This window comes from Lotus japonicus, chromosome 1 (genome assembly GCF_012489685.1).
Source record: "Lotus japonicus ecotype B-129 chromosome 1, LjGifu_v1.2".
NCBI classification, from domain to species: domain Eukaryota; kingdom Viridiplantae; phylum Streptophyta; class Magnoliopsida; order Fabales; family Fabaceae; genus Lotus; species Lotus japonicus.
This window is the reverse complement of record NC_080041.1, coordinates 133287841-133304726: the sequence shown is the minus strand read 5'-3', so window position 1 is coordinate 133304726 and position 16886 is coordinate 133287841. Positions and strand designations below refer to the sequence as shown.

The following is a 16886-nucleotide window of genomic DNA, read 5'->3' as shown; positions in this document are numbered from 1 at the left end:
AAATTTTGAATTATTCAATTAATAAACATTACCATTATAGTATGGTTGTTGACCAAATAAAAAAGTTATTAAAAATTGTCTCTAATTATTTGTCATTTAAATTTTAAGATACACTATTTATTATTGAATTAATTATATCCCTATCTTTGTAATTAATTAATTAATGAATTATCATGGAAATAGTAAATTGGTGAGACCCCAAATATATTGAAGAACTAAAACATAATTACAATAAAAAAAATTAATATCATTCTTAATTTATGAATCACTATTTAAGAAATAAACATAATAATTATAAGACTTATTAAAGACCATTACAATACTCATATACAGCAAATCAGAAAAAAAATTAAATTCAGACTCATTGGGAAAACCTTATTTGACCTTGCAACGTAAGCAAAGGAGACAACAGCTGGACGTTGTGATTAATTATTTTTGAAGAAATGAAAAAATAAAAAATCAATTATTTTTAGTGGAAGACCTGAACTTGAAAGTTCTCACTGCATGGCCAACGAATAATGACAATCACTGCATATTATTTTATTATTTGTGATTTATAAGTCTGCTCTCACTATCCCCAAGGACTTCATTGCGGTCACTTTATTCTCATTCTCATCTTAAACTAATTAAAAAATTGTGGGGCTATAGGATGAATTTGGATATGAATTGTACTTGATCAAATTCATCAACCATCCATTAAACTTAAAATGTAATCCATAATGTAATCCATTCGGTAACAAACCCAAACTAATTCTCTCGAAGATCTGAGATCACGTCTCCTAACAAATTATTTCTCATGTAACTCACCTAGGAATCGAAATGCTTAAAAAACCTAGTTATTTACTAGTATTTATAGTAGAAAAATCTTTAAGATTACTACATATCTGGGTGGAAATAAAAATTCTCAGATTTTTAGAAATTTAGTAAAGAGAATGAACCAAGGAAAATTTCCTTCTTCTACCTCTCTGAATCATAGGGACCAGGAAATGTGATTGAGGCGATAACTATTACAGACAGTTGTAATATTTTTCTTCAACTGCTCCCAATAAACAATTGATTACTCATTAATATTTCTATCAAGAAGTTCCATTATCAATTCGTGAATGGACCATGATGCTTGTTAACTACAACCTTTGACTTAACTTAACTTGTTGTGTTACTACTCATTCATTCATCAATGGAGAGGCAGAGAAGTTTCTCCTTCAAACCCACCAGGCTTATGCTCTTCTCATTCACCATCTTCTCTTCTTTCCTCTTCCTTTCCACCTTCACAATCTGGCTTTCCAAGTCCACTTCTTCACTTCACCACCACCACCACACTCCCCTTCACTTCAACTCTTCTTCTTCTTCTGATGGTGACACAGTTGGTGATAATTTTCAGTCCTTGACTGGCTTCACCCAAAACTTCACTGTAACTGCTGTCAGAATCCCAACTCTGATTGATAACCGTCTTGCTAGGACCCAGAAGAGCCTCTCCGGATTCAAATCTGAAGCTTCAGGCCACCATGCTGATGCTGCTACTGCTGCTGCTAATGCAACTCTGAATTTCACCTCAATGCAAGATTCTGGAACTTCACCTGGAGAGAGATTCAGCGAAGAACAGAAGAAAGTAGAAGCAGCTAGTTTGTTTGAGAAAACCCAGGTTCCAGTTTTGAATAAGGCTGAGAAGGAGACAGTGAAAGGGTGTGATTTAGCAAATGGGTATTGGGTCTTTGATGAAAGCTATCCTCTTTATGCTAGAGATTCATGCCCTTTCATAGATGAGGGGTTTGACTGTGAGGGAAATGGAAGATTGGATAGAAACTACTCTAAGTGGAGATGGCAGCCCAGAGAATGTGACCTTCCAAGGTACTGTTCAATTCAATCTTTTGGTATTTTTTTTTTCTTTTGCATTTTGCAAATTTAGTTGTACTGCATTTAAGTTTAGGAACTATACTTCATTTTTCCAATGATGCAATATTTAGGGACAAAAGGAAAGTTAATTTATTTGGGGTACTGTGTTTTTTTCTTGACAAAGGTTCAATGCAACAAAAATGTTGGAAATGATAAGAGGGAAAAGGCTAGTTTTTGTGGGTGATTCGATTAATAGGAACCAATGGGAGTCAATGCTGTGCATGTTATTTGGTGCTGTTAAAGATCCAAAGAGAGTGTATGAGGCGCGTGGACGAAAAATTACTAAGGAGAAGGGGAATTATAGTTTCAGGTTTCTGGTAATTTTGCAGAACATCACTTCTTTTTTGTAATGTATATGGCTGGTCTTGAAGTGTTGGATAATATTTGCTCTTCCAATATCACAGGATTATCAATGCACAGTTGAATACTATGTCAGTCATTTCTTAGTTCATGAAAGCAAGGCAAGAGTAGGGCAGAAACGAAGACCGACGTTGCGAATTGATGCCATTGATCACGGTTCATCAAGATGGAGAGGAGCTGATATTTTGGTTTTCAATACTGCACATTGGTGGTCACATCACAAAACCCAAGCTGGGTTAGCACCTCTCCTTTTCTTTTGAATTGTTAGGTCTTGAAACTTTGTTCATGTGTGCATCCTTCAATGCTAGCTTGCATTTTGTACTTTCATCTCATAAACAGGCAATTTCAGTGTGTGTAACTATGTTCAAGAATGGAATAAGCCTGACATGATTCCTTATTGTTGAAATAGAATGTCTTGAACTCTAATAGAGCCTAAAATGTCTTGCTGAATAAGAATGGTATGTTGGAGTCATCATAAGCTGCAAAAGTTGGCATGTGCTGCAACATGATAATCTTGAAAAATGAGCAAGCATGGCTCTTCCATCATCTATAATCCTGATATTTCTTTTAGTAGTATTTTTAACAACCCTGTATCGTATGTTTCCTCATTTCAGTAGCGATATAGTTTCTCTTATGCCCAAATTCTCCTATAACAGGGTTTATTACTATCAAGAAGGAAATCTTGTTCATCCCCGGCTAAACGTTTCAACAGCTATGCGGAAAGCTTTGACGACTTGGGCTTCATGGGTGGACAAACGCATAAATCCTAGAAAAACCCAAGTTTTCTTTCGAAGTTCTGCACCATCTCATTTCAGGTTTGCTTCTTTATCCATCTGCAATAATTGTGCTAGTTTCCAAAATCCAAAATTCTTAGAATAGCTGATCACTTGATGAATCTGCAACAGGGGAGGTAATTGGAATTCAGGAGGACATTGTACTGAGGCCACTCATCCTCTTAATGAAACCTTAAGCAGCACTTACCCTGAGAAGAATATAATCATTGAGGAGATAGTAAAGCAGATGAAAACTCCTGTGACATTGTTGAATATAACTAATTTGTCAGAATATAGGATAGATGGTCACCCATCCATTTATGGGAGAAAAACTCAATCCTCAAAGATTCAAGATTGTAGTCATTGGTGTCTTCCAGGGGTGCCAGATACATGGAATGAGCTGTTATATTCTCATTTACAAAGTAGATGAGATTGAACTGCTCAAATTGATGTGCACTACATTTGTCTGCAACATGTATACACATGGGTTTTGAAATCTTCCTCTCCTTACTGTATTTAACTTAATTTGTTGTACTTCAATTCTTTTTACCATAATGCAATTGCAGTTATTCCAAGGTTAGGGAAGAGAAACTTTTAATTTTGGAGTACTATAGAATGGCTTGAAGTTAAACCAAGATCTGAGTGGCATATGAATTAGAACCAAGAAGCTGCACTCGTATTACGCACGGAATACAATAAGAAATTAAAAAGAAAAGGTAATGAGGAGCCTAATTTCATGAGATGTTCATCTGTCTTTACTATGGACTAGTTAAGATCTGGAATAGTTTCTGGATAAGGAAGATTTATATAAACAAAGTTATAGGTAATATTGTGCATTTTCTTTTAACAAAAATCTGTTTGATTTTTTTATATTGTCCAATCTCTCTATGCCAGCATAAAATACTGATTCTCTATCTCAGTCTTGAAGATCAAAGATTTTTCATTTATCAAGTAGACATAACCATAACGAGAATAATCATTAATGGAAGTAATAAAATGCATATTCCCACACAACATAGTCAAAGGTAACCAAGAACAGATTAGAAGAAAGAGGAAGAAGAAAAAGAAGTTAGGAACTTGGTGATAGAACAAAATTGAAGACGAATGAACACTGTTTCTCTCTTAAACTCATCAGTTACATAGTTTTTATTTGTAACTAGAATAAAAAACTGGAAGTAAAACAACTACTCTAACAAACTTAACCAACTGAAAGTAAAACACTCTGTCTGCGCTTAGTAATCAAACCCTCATATTGCTTATTATTCTTCTTCAGTTCATGCTTCATTGAGATCAAGGCCTTGGCATTGCTGCTACTCATGTTCTTCCTGGCATCCTTATTTGCCAAAGCCTGAGCTAGGAAATCCTCCAGGATCACAAGGGTGTTGATGTAAAGCTTGGGGACCTTCTCTTCAGTCAACTCGCCGGTTACACGCATAACCTTCTTAAGCTTTTTGTTAATCTTGTAAAAACTCCCTTGCAGGCTCACCCAGTCATTCATCTTCATGGCTTTCTTCATTTGGATCACAGTAGATGCCATCTCCTCTGAATACTTGCCGCCTTTACTATCATCAGATTCTTCATCATCAACCACAGCAGCTTCAAATTCAACCTCTTGGTGATGATAATAATCTGCATTCTGCACGAAATAATGTGTTGGAACATTTTGACTAGCAGATTCACCACCTACCGCAGCTTCAACCTCCCTCTCCTCTTCCTCCTCTGAATCACTACTACCACCCTGGTCCCAGAATCTCGAAGCCATTGTTTGTGAAAAGTTCTAAACTAGGATTCAGTCGCTGTATGCTCTCTAAGATGGAAGATTATAGATAATCGATGAACTATTATGGGAAAAACTCAACGAAGTTTGTTTTTATAGGCAAATTGAGTTTGAGATATATTTGTAGTATATATCTTTTTGAAATAGATTTGGGATTTGATTTGATTTGATTTTTCTTTGAAATGAGGATTTGATTTGTTAGGATTGAGTTTTATAATAATATGATATATTAAGATAAGATTTTATTGTATTAAAAGTTAGTAGTTGACTAGAAAACCTAATTTATAAATATTGTACATCTGAATCAACATTAATCAATCAACAAACCAATTAAATTAATTTTAAAAATCAAAATATTATCCCATAACTTAAATTCAGATTTTAATATTATCTCTTAATTTAAATTCAGATTTTACACCTCAGGGTACTGAACCGTTTGATTACTTTTTTTTAGATGATCGTTTGATTACTTGATGTCGAAGCAATGCCGATTAATTATTTCCAGGGTTAGATTAAAAATGTTTAGAATCCAAAAGATAATTTCTTTTAAAATTTTGAAAAGTGAAAAACACCGTTGGTTGAATTTCCAAATTTAAGTCATGTACGTTTATACTACAGAAGTAAAAGTAATCAAAACAAGATTTGTTTCTTAGTTAAAAACTCATGAACTTTAGATAAAGATCATAAAAGTCAAATATTGAAAAATAATTTTACTGAATTTGAGCTACAAAATGACAATTTCTGTACTATCTACGCAAAAAGATTAATGCTCTAGATTACACCAGAAAAGTAATAAGTTGATTGGTGTAATGGATCAAACACTTCATCCTTACATTGGTTGATAATTCAATATTTAAATTCTTGTGAACATTAAAAATTCAATAGAATTTCGAAATTTAGTTTTAGAATTACAAACAAAAAAATAGTTTTTATTACGTTAACAAAAAAACAAATTAAATCTTTCCAGCCCTTGGGCTGATGGACCACACGCATGGGCCTGGCATCACTAGGATTTGCCACTTCAGTACCACACAAATTGGATTCTATGCTTTGGTGCTGAATCTTTGTCATATACGGATATTTCAGCCACACAAACATGTTTAATTTTCTGCTCACATAAGTGGTTAACAATGTCCAATTTTTGCACTTAGATAAGATTTATTGTAGACTCTTATATGAGCCTCAATGGATGTACGGGCCGTGTATCACTACAACAGTTTCCCCATGTTGAGCTTGTCTATCAACACTATAATGCTCATTGGTCTCAGGTAGAGGAATTACTCCATCATTGCCCCAAGTTTCAAGTTCTTGTCATAAACCAGCCAGATTTTTATAGCTTTGACTATGAACAAAATGAAAAAAAATTGGAAGATATTGGCAATTCCCACCATATGTTCCTAAATGCATTCTATTATAGCTTATAGGATGTTATCTAAATTATTATAAAGACACCAAATTTGAGTTGTTGCAAGATATATTATGCAAAATTTGAGTTGTTAAAACTCCATATGGAGTATGTTGGCTACCCCATATGGATATTTTGATTTCTTCGACAACATATCCCATAGGATACCTAGAACATAATATCGTGACACATCAAAATTGACAATTTTTAACCACATAAAGTTCATCACATATACAGCAAGAACAAGGAAAAATGAAGTTCATGAATAAATAAGAGTATTAACCATCATCTTCTCTATCTTGCATGTGAAGACCATGAATAAATAAGAGTATTATTGTTAAAAAAATAATTAACTCACCACAAATTTCAAATTGGTTCTTATATAAAAGACCAAAGTGCACATCCAATTTAGTTCTAATAATAAAAAACGAATGAGGTAATAACAAAATATCATCAAGTGCCCTCAATGTTGAAATGATTATCCTCTTCCTATTTATGTTTTGGGCATTTATTTCTGATAGGATGAAAGAAATTGGTTTCAATAGTGTACATCACGGACCCTAGACCTTGGCTATGTGACTCATCAATAAGAAGGGTTTTTCTTTGGCCTACCCCGAGAACCCTTTGATCCACATCTATTGGAGCCATTGGGTTTAAGAGCCCATGCCGGTGAAAGACTTTGATCATAGCAATAATCATAAAAAATCTCCTCACCAGCTTCAATGCGTCTCTGCGCAAATATGCCTATTCGATGATCCCCAGCAACAAATAATATCTGTGCAATCGAAACAAAAGGGCAATCATTATGACGATTCCACAATCGACTCTAAGTTGTCGAGACCCAGAAATTTTCCAATCCTCTCGTAAGATTGAACATATGGTCCCTTTCTCACAATAATAACTAGTTCAAATGTTGAGATTTCTTTTCATTATAAAATTTAAAAGGAAAAAGATAACCATACATTTGAAATCAGAGGATAGAAAAATGGAGTATATAATTACTGAGAGGATGGTGGGAGTATACACAATAGGAGTCTTGATTAAATAAGGATGGAAAAAATCTTCGCTGAGTCCAGAGGTTAACTTTCATATTTCATTAGTTAGAGTTCATGGACTAACCTTAGCATAACAGTTGGGGTTTGAAGAGTGGTTTGCAAATTTCAACTTGTCTCCTTTGCGAAAAGAATCAACAACATACTGAGATAAAAAAAAAAATCGAAAGTGAGTTTAAGATAGTACATCAACATTTTGAAATCCTAATATATCATACATTGCCAATAAAAAGAAGTGATCAGCCGGAGGTAGATTAATGAAAACTAACACAAAAAATAGTAAAACAATTAGCACAAGATGAGCTTATAGGTAACAGTTTCAAGATCCTAATTACATCACCTACAAATCTAGCATAAATCACAAGAAAGTTTATGAATGGGTTTGGGTAAACACCTTAGTTAAATGCTTTATAATAAAAAGCACTTATAACAAAGTGTTTATTCATAAGTTAATTTGAGAAGCTAATTGAATAAAAGCTCCAAATAACTTATAAATTAGTATAAGCACTTACTTATAAGTTAATATAAGAAAATAAACTTAAACTAGTTTATAGCTAAATAGGTCATAAGTTATTTCATAACTACTCAAACATTTGCATAAGTACGTTTATACTATAAGATAAATTAAAATAAATCCTTCCGAACGCAAACAAAACCTATAGGAAAAAAGTTAGAACAAGCCTAGCTAAGTTAAGAGAATATGGAGTTGATAGGAGACACTTGCCTGATCATTCAAGGTAAAAAGGTAAGTGGGGTTTATGAGCCCATTTGCTTCTTCACAAGAGATCAATTCACCGGTGTACTCTCCTAGGAAACCATTTTTGTCAACTGGGTTCTGAAATGCATCATGAATTAGTGAGGAGAACAAGCCCAAATTATTTGAAAACAAACAAAGCACAGATGTCTAACCTTTATGAAAGCCCCCCATCCTGCAATATCAGACTTTGCCCATAGAATCTGACAAATAGACAAATAAGGAAAACAATGTAAGACATTTGTGAATTCATGAATGAAATACTGATAATTAAGAGACCAAAACAAAATTACGAACCCTCTCTTTTTTCCCTAAAAGTAGCTTCATATTTTCACATTGACCATCTCCACGTTGAGGTGGCTCCCCTAATGAACCATCGCCACAACTGTATAATTTGAAGGCATTATATAAAGATAAAACTGAGCAGTTCCATTTAGTTATAATTGAAATGGTAATAAAAAAAAAGAAGGGAAACAACAAAAGATACAATTAATTGTTGAAGTGGTAAGAGCTAGGAGACATATGAGTTGACTGGGGGGAGGTCTAAAAATCAATTCCTGAAAGGTGCAATTTATATTACTGATGCAAAAAAAATGCAATAATAACACAAAGAAAGAAGTTCTCTATTAAATCGTGGGGGCCAAAATATTACGACTTAGGGTTGATCAATTTGAATATAAACTTAGGATTACATGAGACATGTAAAAATAGGGAAAATCAACATAAAATCATGTTTATATCAATATTTATATAAAAAAACATTACCTAATCCAGCAATTCTTACAAACATCTGGGTCACATTCCCTATTTGTTGCAAAGCATGCACAGTGTCGAGTTTTACATTGACTCTTAGTACAATTACATCCTCCGAACCGATTTCTGCAGAGCTTTGAACACCTGAAGGTAAATAAAAGCTAATTATCACATTGAAATATGATTGCTGAACAATTAAATTTTTTTTAGTTGTTTGAGTTCAAAGGCATTTGACTATATATATATTAGACAATCTATCCATATCATGCACCCTCGTTAAACTTGAGTCTTCCCTATTGCTGAACAATTACATTATTTTAGTTGCTGAACAATTAATTTTTTTTAGTTGTTTACAAGAAAAATACCATCAAAAAATGAGAATTCTGAAACAATAAAAATATATTCACACCCCAAATGCACTTACACCCAAGAAAGAGATAAGAATTAATGAAAAAAATAAGTGAGAGACGTGATGTGATAACAAAATAAGGTATAAATAGAAAAAAAACATAAAAATAAGATAAAAAAGAAAGTGAGTGTGAATAAATTAAAACTCAATATGAAATATCTAGAAACTATTACTTGTTTTTTACTAGAAAAGGTACATATATTGAAGTTTGACATACCCACAATATTTTTCACAAGAATTTCCAATTTGATGACAAGGGCATTCTTTTCCACATACTCCCTGACATCCACAAGGCATATATTGCTTGTTTTCATGACTTGTCCTATAAGTAGTTTTTATCCTCTTAGGTTTTCCTCTTTTCCGTCGTGATCTTGATGGAATCTTTTGGTCCTTGCAAAATAACTCATTCAAAAGTAATTTGATGAAATCTAAATAACGGACAGAGCATTACATAAAGGTTAATCAAGTTGTGAGAAGAAAATTTTGCAACAATAAATCTAGAAAGGCCCTACAATGAAAGAAAATAAGAATTCAAATTTGATGAACTTGTGGTGTTGATATTAATTCTCCGATAACTGGACAAATTAATTTTCCATCTTCATCACTTCCCAATAAAATAGAAAAATGAATGCTTGTAATTCTTACCGTGGACTCTACATTTTTGCCCATGTTGTAGGCCATTGACCCTTCACCAGCATAAATGTAACTACCTACTTCCATACAAGTCTTCAAGCCAGAAAGTAAGTTCCGGGATATAAGGCAACTGCAGAACGTGAGTTGTACATGAGCAAAAACTTGAAAAATTATCCTATATGATATTCATAGCAATTAGCAAGAGAGTTAAATCTTGTACTATCCCATTTGGGATACTTATCCGGACATTTTAGAAGTTGCTTTAGATAATAACCTTCTAAAAGTGGTTTCTAATACGAACAATTTTTTTAACATATTCGATGGAGCTTAATTCTTTCACAACAAGAGTGTTTTGGGATCAATTATTTACTCTGGTGATTTGCAAGGGGGGAGGTGGACCATTGTGTTACTACTGTTCTGTTTTCCTGGGAATTCCCGAGGTTGTTTTTAGACTTTAAAAATACTGTACTCTTTTTTCTTCACTGAATTTTATCTTAAAATGATTTTTCTTAGCAAGGTTTTAATAAGAAAGTTTTTTTATAGTCTTTCCTCCATGGAGGTGGGGTTTATCAGATGCTGGGTACATTAGCAGGGGAGGTCTGAAATGATGTAATTTTATGTTCTATTTAGCTTTATTTTCTTGTTATCTACACTTGTATTGAGTTGAAGTACCCCTTATACTTCACTTCAATAAATATATTTATATTTATTGCTTATAAAAAAAGAACATATGGATAACATAAACATGACAAAAAGGAAATGATGGTTTATTGCTTTCAAGTTTCAAGAAAAGAAAAATATTTGGAATTTAAAAGACCTAACTCAACCCAAAAGCTAATTCAAGAGTTGATGATTGTTCTACTCTTATAAAGACTGTCTATGTCATATTTCTAGCCAATGTGAGATTTTTAGCACACTTCCTCACGTCCAGAGCTGAACATTTGGAGTGTGAGATTTGCACGATTGGACATCTGCAGGGTGCCCCAAATTGGGTGGTCTCCACCAACAAACGAATCTAGAATATACTTTGATACCATATTAGAATTTGGGAGATTTAACTTAACCAAAAAACTAGTTCAAGAGTTTAGGCTTGCTCTACCCTTATAAAAACTATGTATGTCATATCTCTAATTAAATGTGAGACTCAGATATGCAGAACACAGAATGTTTACATTAAAGTGAAATTGAAGATGAAAAAGTAGAAATATCATACCTTTTTCTCGCAAAAATTTCTACCCCCTTCAAATATAACTCTTTCTCCAGAGGTTTCCAATCTGAGATACTTAACATTTGCACATCTACTAAGTTGGGCAGTCGCTCAAATTCTATCTCTTTTGCGATATCCTTTTGCTGATGCGGAAAACCCTTCTCATGCTCACCATGACCAGTGCTTCCAGAAACTATTGATTTACTTGAAGTATGTTCAACAAAACTTTTTGAAGATGCAAAAGAACTCTGAGAGCCATCTGAATTGAGATCTTCATGGAAAACAACTTTTTCTGTAAAAGGTTTTGTCGCAAAATTGAGTCTTTCTTTCTGCAAGATGGCTTTAATACTTTGATCACCAGACTTCTTTATAGTGGAGGGTTCCGATATCCCACCTTCCCCATCCATACCCTGTAAAAACACATCTCTTGAGTTTCATAACAAAATATTGATATCCTTTAGATGCAAGAAAATAAAACAGACACCAATTGATAGTCACACACTTCCCCCCATCAAACATATTATAAACATAGATGAGTTCTAGCTCTTTTGAGTAGATACATAAACAAAATCTTTCATCTTAAATGAGAAAGATGTTGTTATATGAGAATATAAGAATAAATCATGACCTTTAGATCTAATCATGGACAGTCAAGATTAAAATGTGAAGTCATGTGACATTTTAAAAAATGCATATGACATTTTTAAGTGGTCATGTGATCATTAATTAGTTTTAATCTTGATCATCCATAATTAGAACTAATAATCGTGATTTATTATCATTTTCTCACATAAGATCACATTTTTCATAAGATACATCTCTCATATATATATATATATATATCATTAAGGAGATACTACCAACATTACTCAAGAAATCAATTAAAAATGTTTCAAACAGAATACCAGTTGAGCAAGAAAATATTTCACTAGGCTAGTTATGAATACTTTGAAATTGAAAATGAAGTAAAATTACTATATATTCTTCCTTATCCATAATATCAAAATATAAAAACTAGTTAAGACCTCAAGCAAAGGAGAAGAATAGTACCTGAAGGTAACACTGATCACTGCATGGTTTCTTGTCAACTTCAGGCTCAAACAAATCTAGTTGCCTTTCACTCTGTGAAGTAAACCATCAAATTAATTTATTAACTTAAAGGCAGATTAAATTGAAAAAAAATAAAGTAATATTTCTTACAGGATATATTAAAGGTTGAGAACAACCATGCAGAGGACAGCCAAAGACCTGTTGGAGAAAATAACGAAAACATAGATAAAAATATTTAATATCGCATTAGACACTGTGGTGTTGACAAGAATATTAAAAGGATGATGTTTTAGTATGTACGAAGCACTGGCGACAGAAGAGGTTATCAAAAGTATCTAAAGCAGCACTCAAGCTCTTATCCAAACATATGCCAAAAAGAGATTCGCATTCTCCAAAATCTTCAGAATGCTGGTTAAGCCCCCTCATGTTCTTTTCCTTGAGATGTTTATACCGATCCTGCATATTTTTATTGAAAAAAAATTGTCCAAGACATAAAAGTGGTTGCTCAGAGAACATCTACGTGGTGTAACTTATTTTTTCAAAATTAATTGAGATTAAAAACCATCAAGCATATAATCGAGTCCATGAATAACTCTAGATTACCTGAATTTCTGAAACGGTCGTATCCTCGATCAAATAACTAGCAAGAGTCAATACCTCCTCAGTTAACCCATGTTCCTCAAGTGCCATCCTAATGTATTCAGTAATCAAGATAGTAGTTTTAGTAGAAGAAAAATTTCAAAACTTGAATAAAAGAGAAAAATGATGAACAATGAATTTACATTCGGTGTTAAATTTAAAAATCTTGTCTTGTTTGGTTATGGTAAACGACTTGATTTCTTGAATAGCTAGAAAGAAAACCATTGGAGCTCCAGCAAAGGCATCTATATATGTCACTCAGCAATTAAATTTGCAAACTAAGGATTCATTATCATATCACTAACAACAAATATTGCAATCAGGATCTCTAGCTACTCTTGTTCACACTTCATTTTTTTCGAAAATTAAAAGAACTTTAATATGCAAGCATATATCATTTTTATGTGTTAATTTACCATAGAACTTGGTCGTCTCCCTGCGAAAATTCATGTTTAGCATTCTCAGGCACTTCTAACTCCTCGTCACTGTCACTAATCATCAATCCCTGACTTGCACTTTTATCATAGTATACTTGCACTCCTCCATTAATAACTGATAGTTCTTCGGTCATTCTCTGATTTCTGATCCGCATGGAAGATTTTAGAAACGAAAGATTACATAACACAATATGCATATGGATTAATCAATAATATTTCACATAGAATTCTGTTTATAATAATTAATAAGGGAACACAAATCAAGAAGCATACATTTTCACCTAGCGAAAATTTGCACATCTGAAAAATGGTCCAAAACTTGTATGTAAAAAACTCACCTCGCCAAATGAACCCAACATGTAAATGGTGGTAATCTTTCAATGTACGGAATCTTGATACTTATCACAGGTGATACGTCTTGATTGTTTCGATTGTTGTTCTCGGCATTTTTTCCCAAACCTTGAGGGAAACTAATGAGCTTACAAAAAGGTCGGTCAATTCTTGAAGAAAGCATTTGAATGGTATTTTCTCCAGTCCGTAATGAGCCTCTTCTTGATATATCTGAGATGATTGCTGAAACCTGACACTGTACAATCTCCTCATTCTTCTTAAGTTTTTCCTGAGGAAACATAACCAAGATTAACCACAAGTTGACCATCAAGGTGAGCAAAAATAATACTTTCCAATCATGCATGCTGTAATCGAGGATAGCAAACACACTCTAAGAATTAAAATAACCTTGTTATCAAAATGCCAATAAACTGAAAGAGGGAGTTGTGTTGGGCTAAAGAAAGGCTAAAGGAGATGGTTTAAACTCGGGGATAAAACTCAACATTGAGCTAACTAGACATCACATCTTTCACCCAAAACCTTAAAGCAATGGGTGTGTGGGTCCTCACACTTATAAATCACTAGAACTTTTTTTCTTATCATCCAATGTGAGACTTACTCACACTTGATATAGAACAATCTCTCACTCAAGTGTGAGTCTATCTCAAACGAAAGTTGGGCTTGACAGGACGTCATTCCGGGCTTGTGCTCCTGAGTCTCAGAGGTCCATGGCCCATTGTCTGATACCGGAGCTCTGATACCATTGTTGGGCCAAAGAAATGGCAAACAAAGGAGATGGTTTAAGCTTGGGGGATAAAACTCAAAATTTGGTTAAAGGGCAAACCATAAGTGAATTAAACACTACATCTTTCACCCAAAATCTTAAGGCAATGGGTGTGTGGGTCATCACACTTATAAACCACTCAAACTTTTTTCTTATCTTCCAATGTGGGACTTACTTAAAAAAATTTTGAGAGAACACAACTCTGCCCTTTTTATTTTAATTGTCCAAAATATATACAGAAGATGAGTCAATTGTTACTCCTAATAAACTCCTATCAAATCCCTATGATATTGCAAATTACAGCCTAAGACATTCCTAAATTACATGTACAATAATACAAGGAGATCTAACCAGCTTTGACAGCAATTATACAGCTATAACAATCCCATAATTATTTTATTGCATAAATGACTGCAGCTGGACAGTGATATGATGAGATATAATTCTAAATTATCTAATTACTGTAATTATCTCATTATTACTCACACTTGATACACAACAAGTTGCTACTAATATGTTTTATTTAATATAAATGTTTTCAACAATGGCATTAGCCTATTCCCTGCAGAAAAATAAAAAGTGTCCCAAAAATTCTACAAAATCAAGTTAACTTTGCACATAGTATGAAACACTACTAGGAAATCGACTTCAACATGATTTACTTCCATCTAAAGTGAAAAAGTAAAAAAGAAAATTGTCCAGCATACACAAGAACACAAAGCCTTACCATTTGAAAGTACATATAGCTATATATCCAATTGAAACTTACTTTAATCGATTCAATTCGCTTATTCCGGATTTGTTTTTTCAGCAGATTTAACTTTGTCCATAAGACTCCAAGATAATCTGTTGTGGCCTCTCCATGTTGTTCCTGTAAACATTATACCATAAATCAAATATTACAATTTACAAATATAGCTTCAGAATATAAGTTGACACAATTGACTTAAAGTTTCGGGCTTAACTCTCACCTCCCCATAAGTCGAGAATTCGAATCCCCCTGGAATTGGTAAAATCTTAGTTAATGCCCAATCCTCCTCGGAGATATCACCCGACACTGCTTCCAGAAGTGGACCTCTGCTAGTCTCTCCGACATGCCACTGACGCTCTGTCCAGTAGTTTGAAGGTGCTTTATCTCCGTTCTACCAATTTAAAAGCCAAAAATAATAAATATCAAAACACAAAACTACAAAAAATCATATTTAAAAATAAATAAATTCATCAGCATCTTCTTCTATACAATTTTTGGCCGCGCAAAAAAAAGAGGTGTGGATAAGTAACAGATGTGAACTTCCATTATAATGTGATGAAGCAAAGGAACGACGCGTCGTTTGTAAAAGGAACTATTGGCGACAAAATAATGGATTGATTTTATAATTTTTTCTTTTAGTCAAGAAAAAATTGTACATTAATCCTAGGAACACTAACAATACAAAGAAATATATCAGTGTATACCTCTTCCATAAAATTCAATAAAAATTCGGAGCAATATTCAAAAGGAAAATGCTATTGTACACGATTATATTTTTGACGGCAAGGCATAACATAATTCCCACTGTGTGATCTTAATCACATAGGGGTTTTTCTCATCCACCCACAATCCTTGTTTTCCGTCAAAACGTGCAAACTACGGTCATCTCCCGTCGTGCCTTGAATTTGTCGTGTGATATAACAATCCTCAATTCAAAATTGAATGATTGGGAATAGAGGATAAAAAAGTTTTTAGGTTACAAAAATTTACTATCCGATTATATGAACAAAATTATGTTGCCATGGATTCTGAGATACAATTGTGATGCCAATTCAGCGAACGAAATAAAGCAGGTAAAAAGAAAGAAATCGAGAAAAGAGAGAGAGTTACAAACTTGAGGTTCGGACTCGGAGGAACATGCAATGTCTTCGGAGAACATAGATGCGCTGCGCAAAGAACGCTCACGTCACTATCAACAAAACGTCATTTCTGCTGCGTTTCATGCGCTATATACTCAGCCATTTCGTCTTTCTACATACTGTGGGGCCCATTACTCTAAATGTCAACGCTTTCTTAAAAATGACAATTTTTTGTGAATTTGTTAATATGTATTTAAATAAAAATTAATATATTAAAATATGAATTTTTTTTATTTAAAAAAAAAATGTACCATCTACATGACAAAATCCATTTCTCATATCTTAATTTTTTTTTAATTTATATAAATATTTTCAAATGTACTAATGATTGTAGATAGTTTCAAAAAAAAATTGATTGTAGATACATGTGGGTTTTTTTAACTTCATTTTTATATATTTATTTATAATCGGCTTTGTTAATTTATTAAAAGGACTTTAATGTTTTACTACAGTAGTGATTACCTAAAGAAAAATGCTAAATGGCACGATGCCTCGGTCGTCGAATACGCACGAGTCACGTGCTTGCCGTGTGCTTGTCCCTGTGAATTCAAATTCACTGTCCTTCACGATGTGGGACTTAGATTCAGTATGTAGAAACTTACACCACTCCACTGCCTAACATCCTTATCTTCCATGATTTTTTAATTATCATTTACTCTTGCAGCTTATGAATATCATTGTTTATCAATTTATATTTTTCATGGTTAATTTCATCTCAATTGAAACTTGCAAGCCCAGAT

The 16886-nt window shown here is 33.3% G+C and overlaps 2 protein-coding genes across 2 annotated transcripts; one reads left to right on the top strand and one right to left on the bottom strand.

The window, feature by feature from the left end:
- The first annotated feature begins 1050 nt into the window (after positions 1 to 1050).
- On the top strand, positions 1051 to 3601 carry LOC130731052 (protein trichome birefringence-like 6). The gene is made up of 5 exons (XM_057583240.1): positions 1051 to 1848; positions 2018 to 2210; positions 2298 to 2488; positions 2910 to 3068; positions 3159 to 3601. The coding sequence occupies exons 1-5, from the start codon at positions 1178 to 1180 to the stop codon at positions 3454 to 3456; spliced, it is 1512 nt and encodes a 503-aa protein (XP_057439223.1). The 5' UTR covers positions 1051 to 1177; the 3' UTR covers positions 3457 to 3601.
- A 3057-nt stretch (positions 3602 to 6658) lies between these two features.
- On the bottom strand, positions 6659 to 16278 carry LOC130726529 (histone-lysine N-methyltransferase EZA1-like). The gene is made up of 17 exons (XM_057577809.1): positions 16267 to 16278; positions 15228 to 15398; positions 15026 to 15127; positions 13481 to 13761; positions 13122 to 13286; positions 12670 to 12757; positions 12367 to 12522; positions 12067 to 12138; positions 11023 to 11426; positions 9822 to 9939; positions 9394 to 9566; positions 8780 to 8911; positions 8312 to 8399; positions 8170 to 8217; positions 7985 to 8095; positions 7328 to 7405; positions 6659 to 6983 (listed from the first exon to the last, which is right to left on the bottom strand). The coding sequence occupies exons 1-17, from the start codon at positions 16276 to 16278 to the stop codon at positions 6792 to 6794; spliced, it is 2391 nt and encodes a 796-aa protein (XP_057433792.1). The 3' UTR covers positions 6659 to 6791.
- Between the last annotated feature and the right edge of the window lie 608 nt (positions 16279 to 16886).

Bases quoted from the DNA above. Each gene is read 5' to 3' on its own strand.
- LOC130731052 (XM_057583240.1), top strand. From the start codon at position 1,178: ATGGAGAGGCAGAGAAGTTTCTCCTTCAAACCCACCAGGCTTATGCTC. The intron at 1,849-2,017 runs GTACTGTTCAAT...TTCTTGACAAAG, and splicing joins AGAGAATGTGACCTTCCAAG to GTTCAATGCAACAAAAATGT. The intron at 3,069-3,158 runs GTTTGCTTCTTT...AATCTGCAACAG, and splicing joins TCTGCACCATCTCATTTCAG to GGGAGGTAATTGGAATTCAG.
- LOC130726529 (XM_057577809.1), bottom strand. The intron at 12,523-12,669 runs GTAATCTAGAGT...AAAAATATGCAG, and splicing joins CGACCGTTTCAGAAATTCAG to GATCGGTATAAACATCTCAA. The intron at 8,218-8,311 runs GTTCGTAATTTT...TCTATTTGTCAG, and splicing joins TTTTAGGGAAAAAAGAGAGG to ATTCTATGGGCAAAGTCTGA.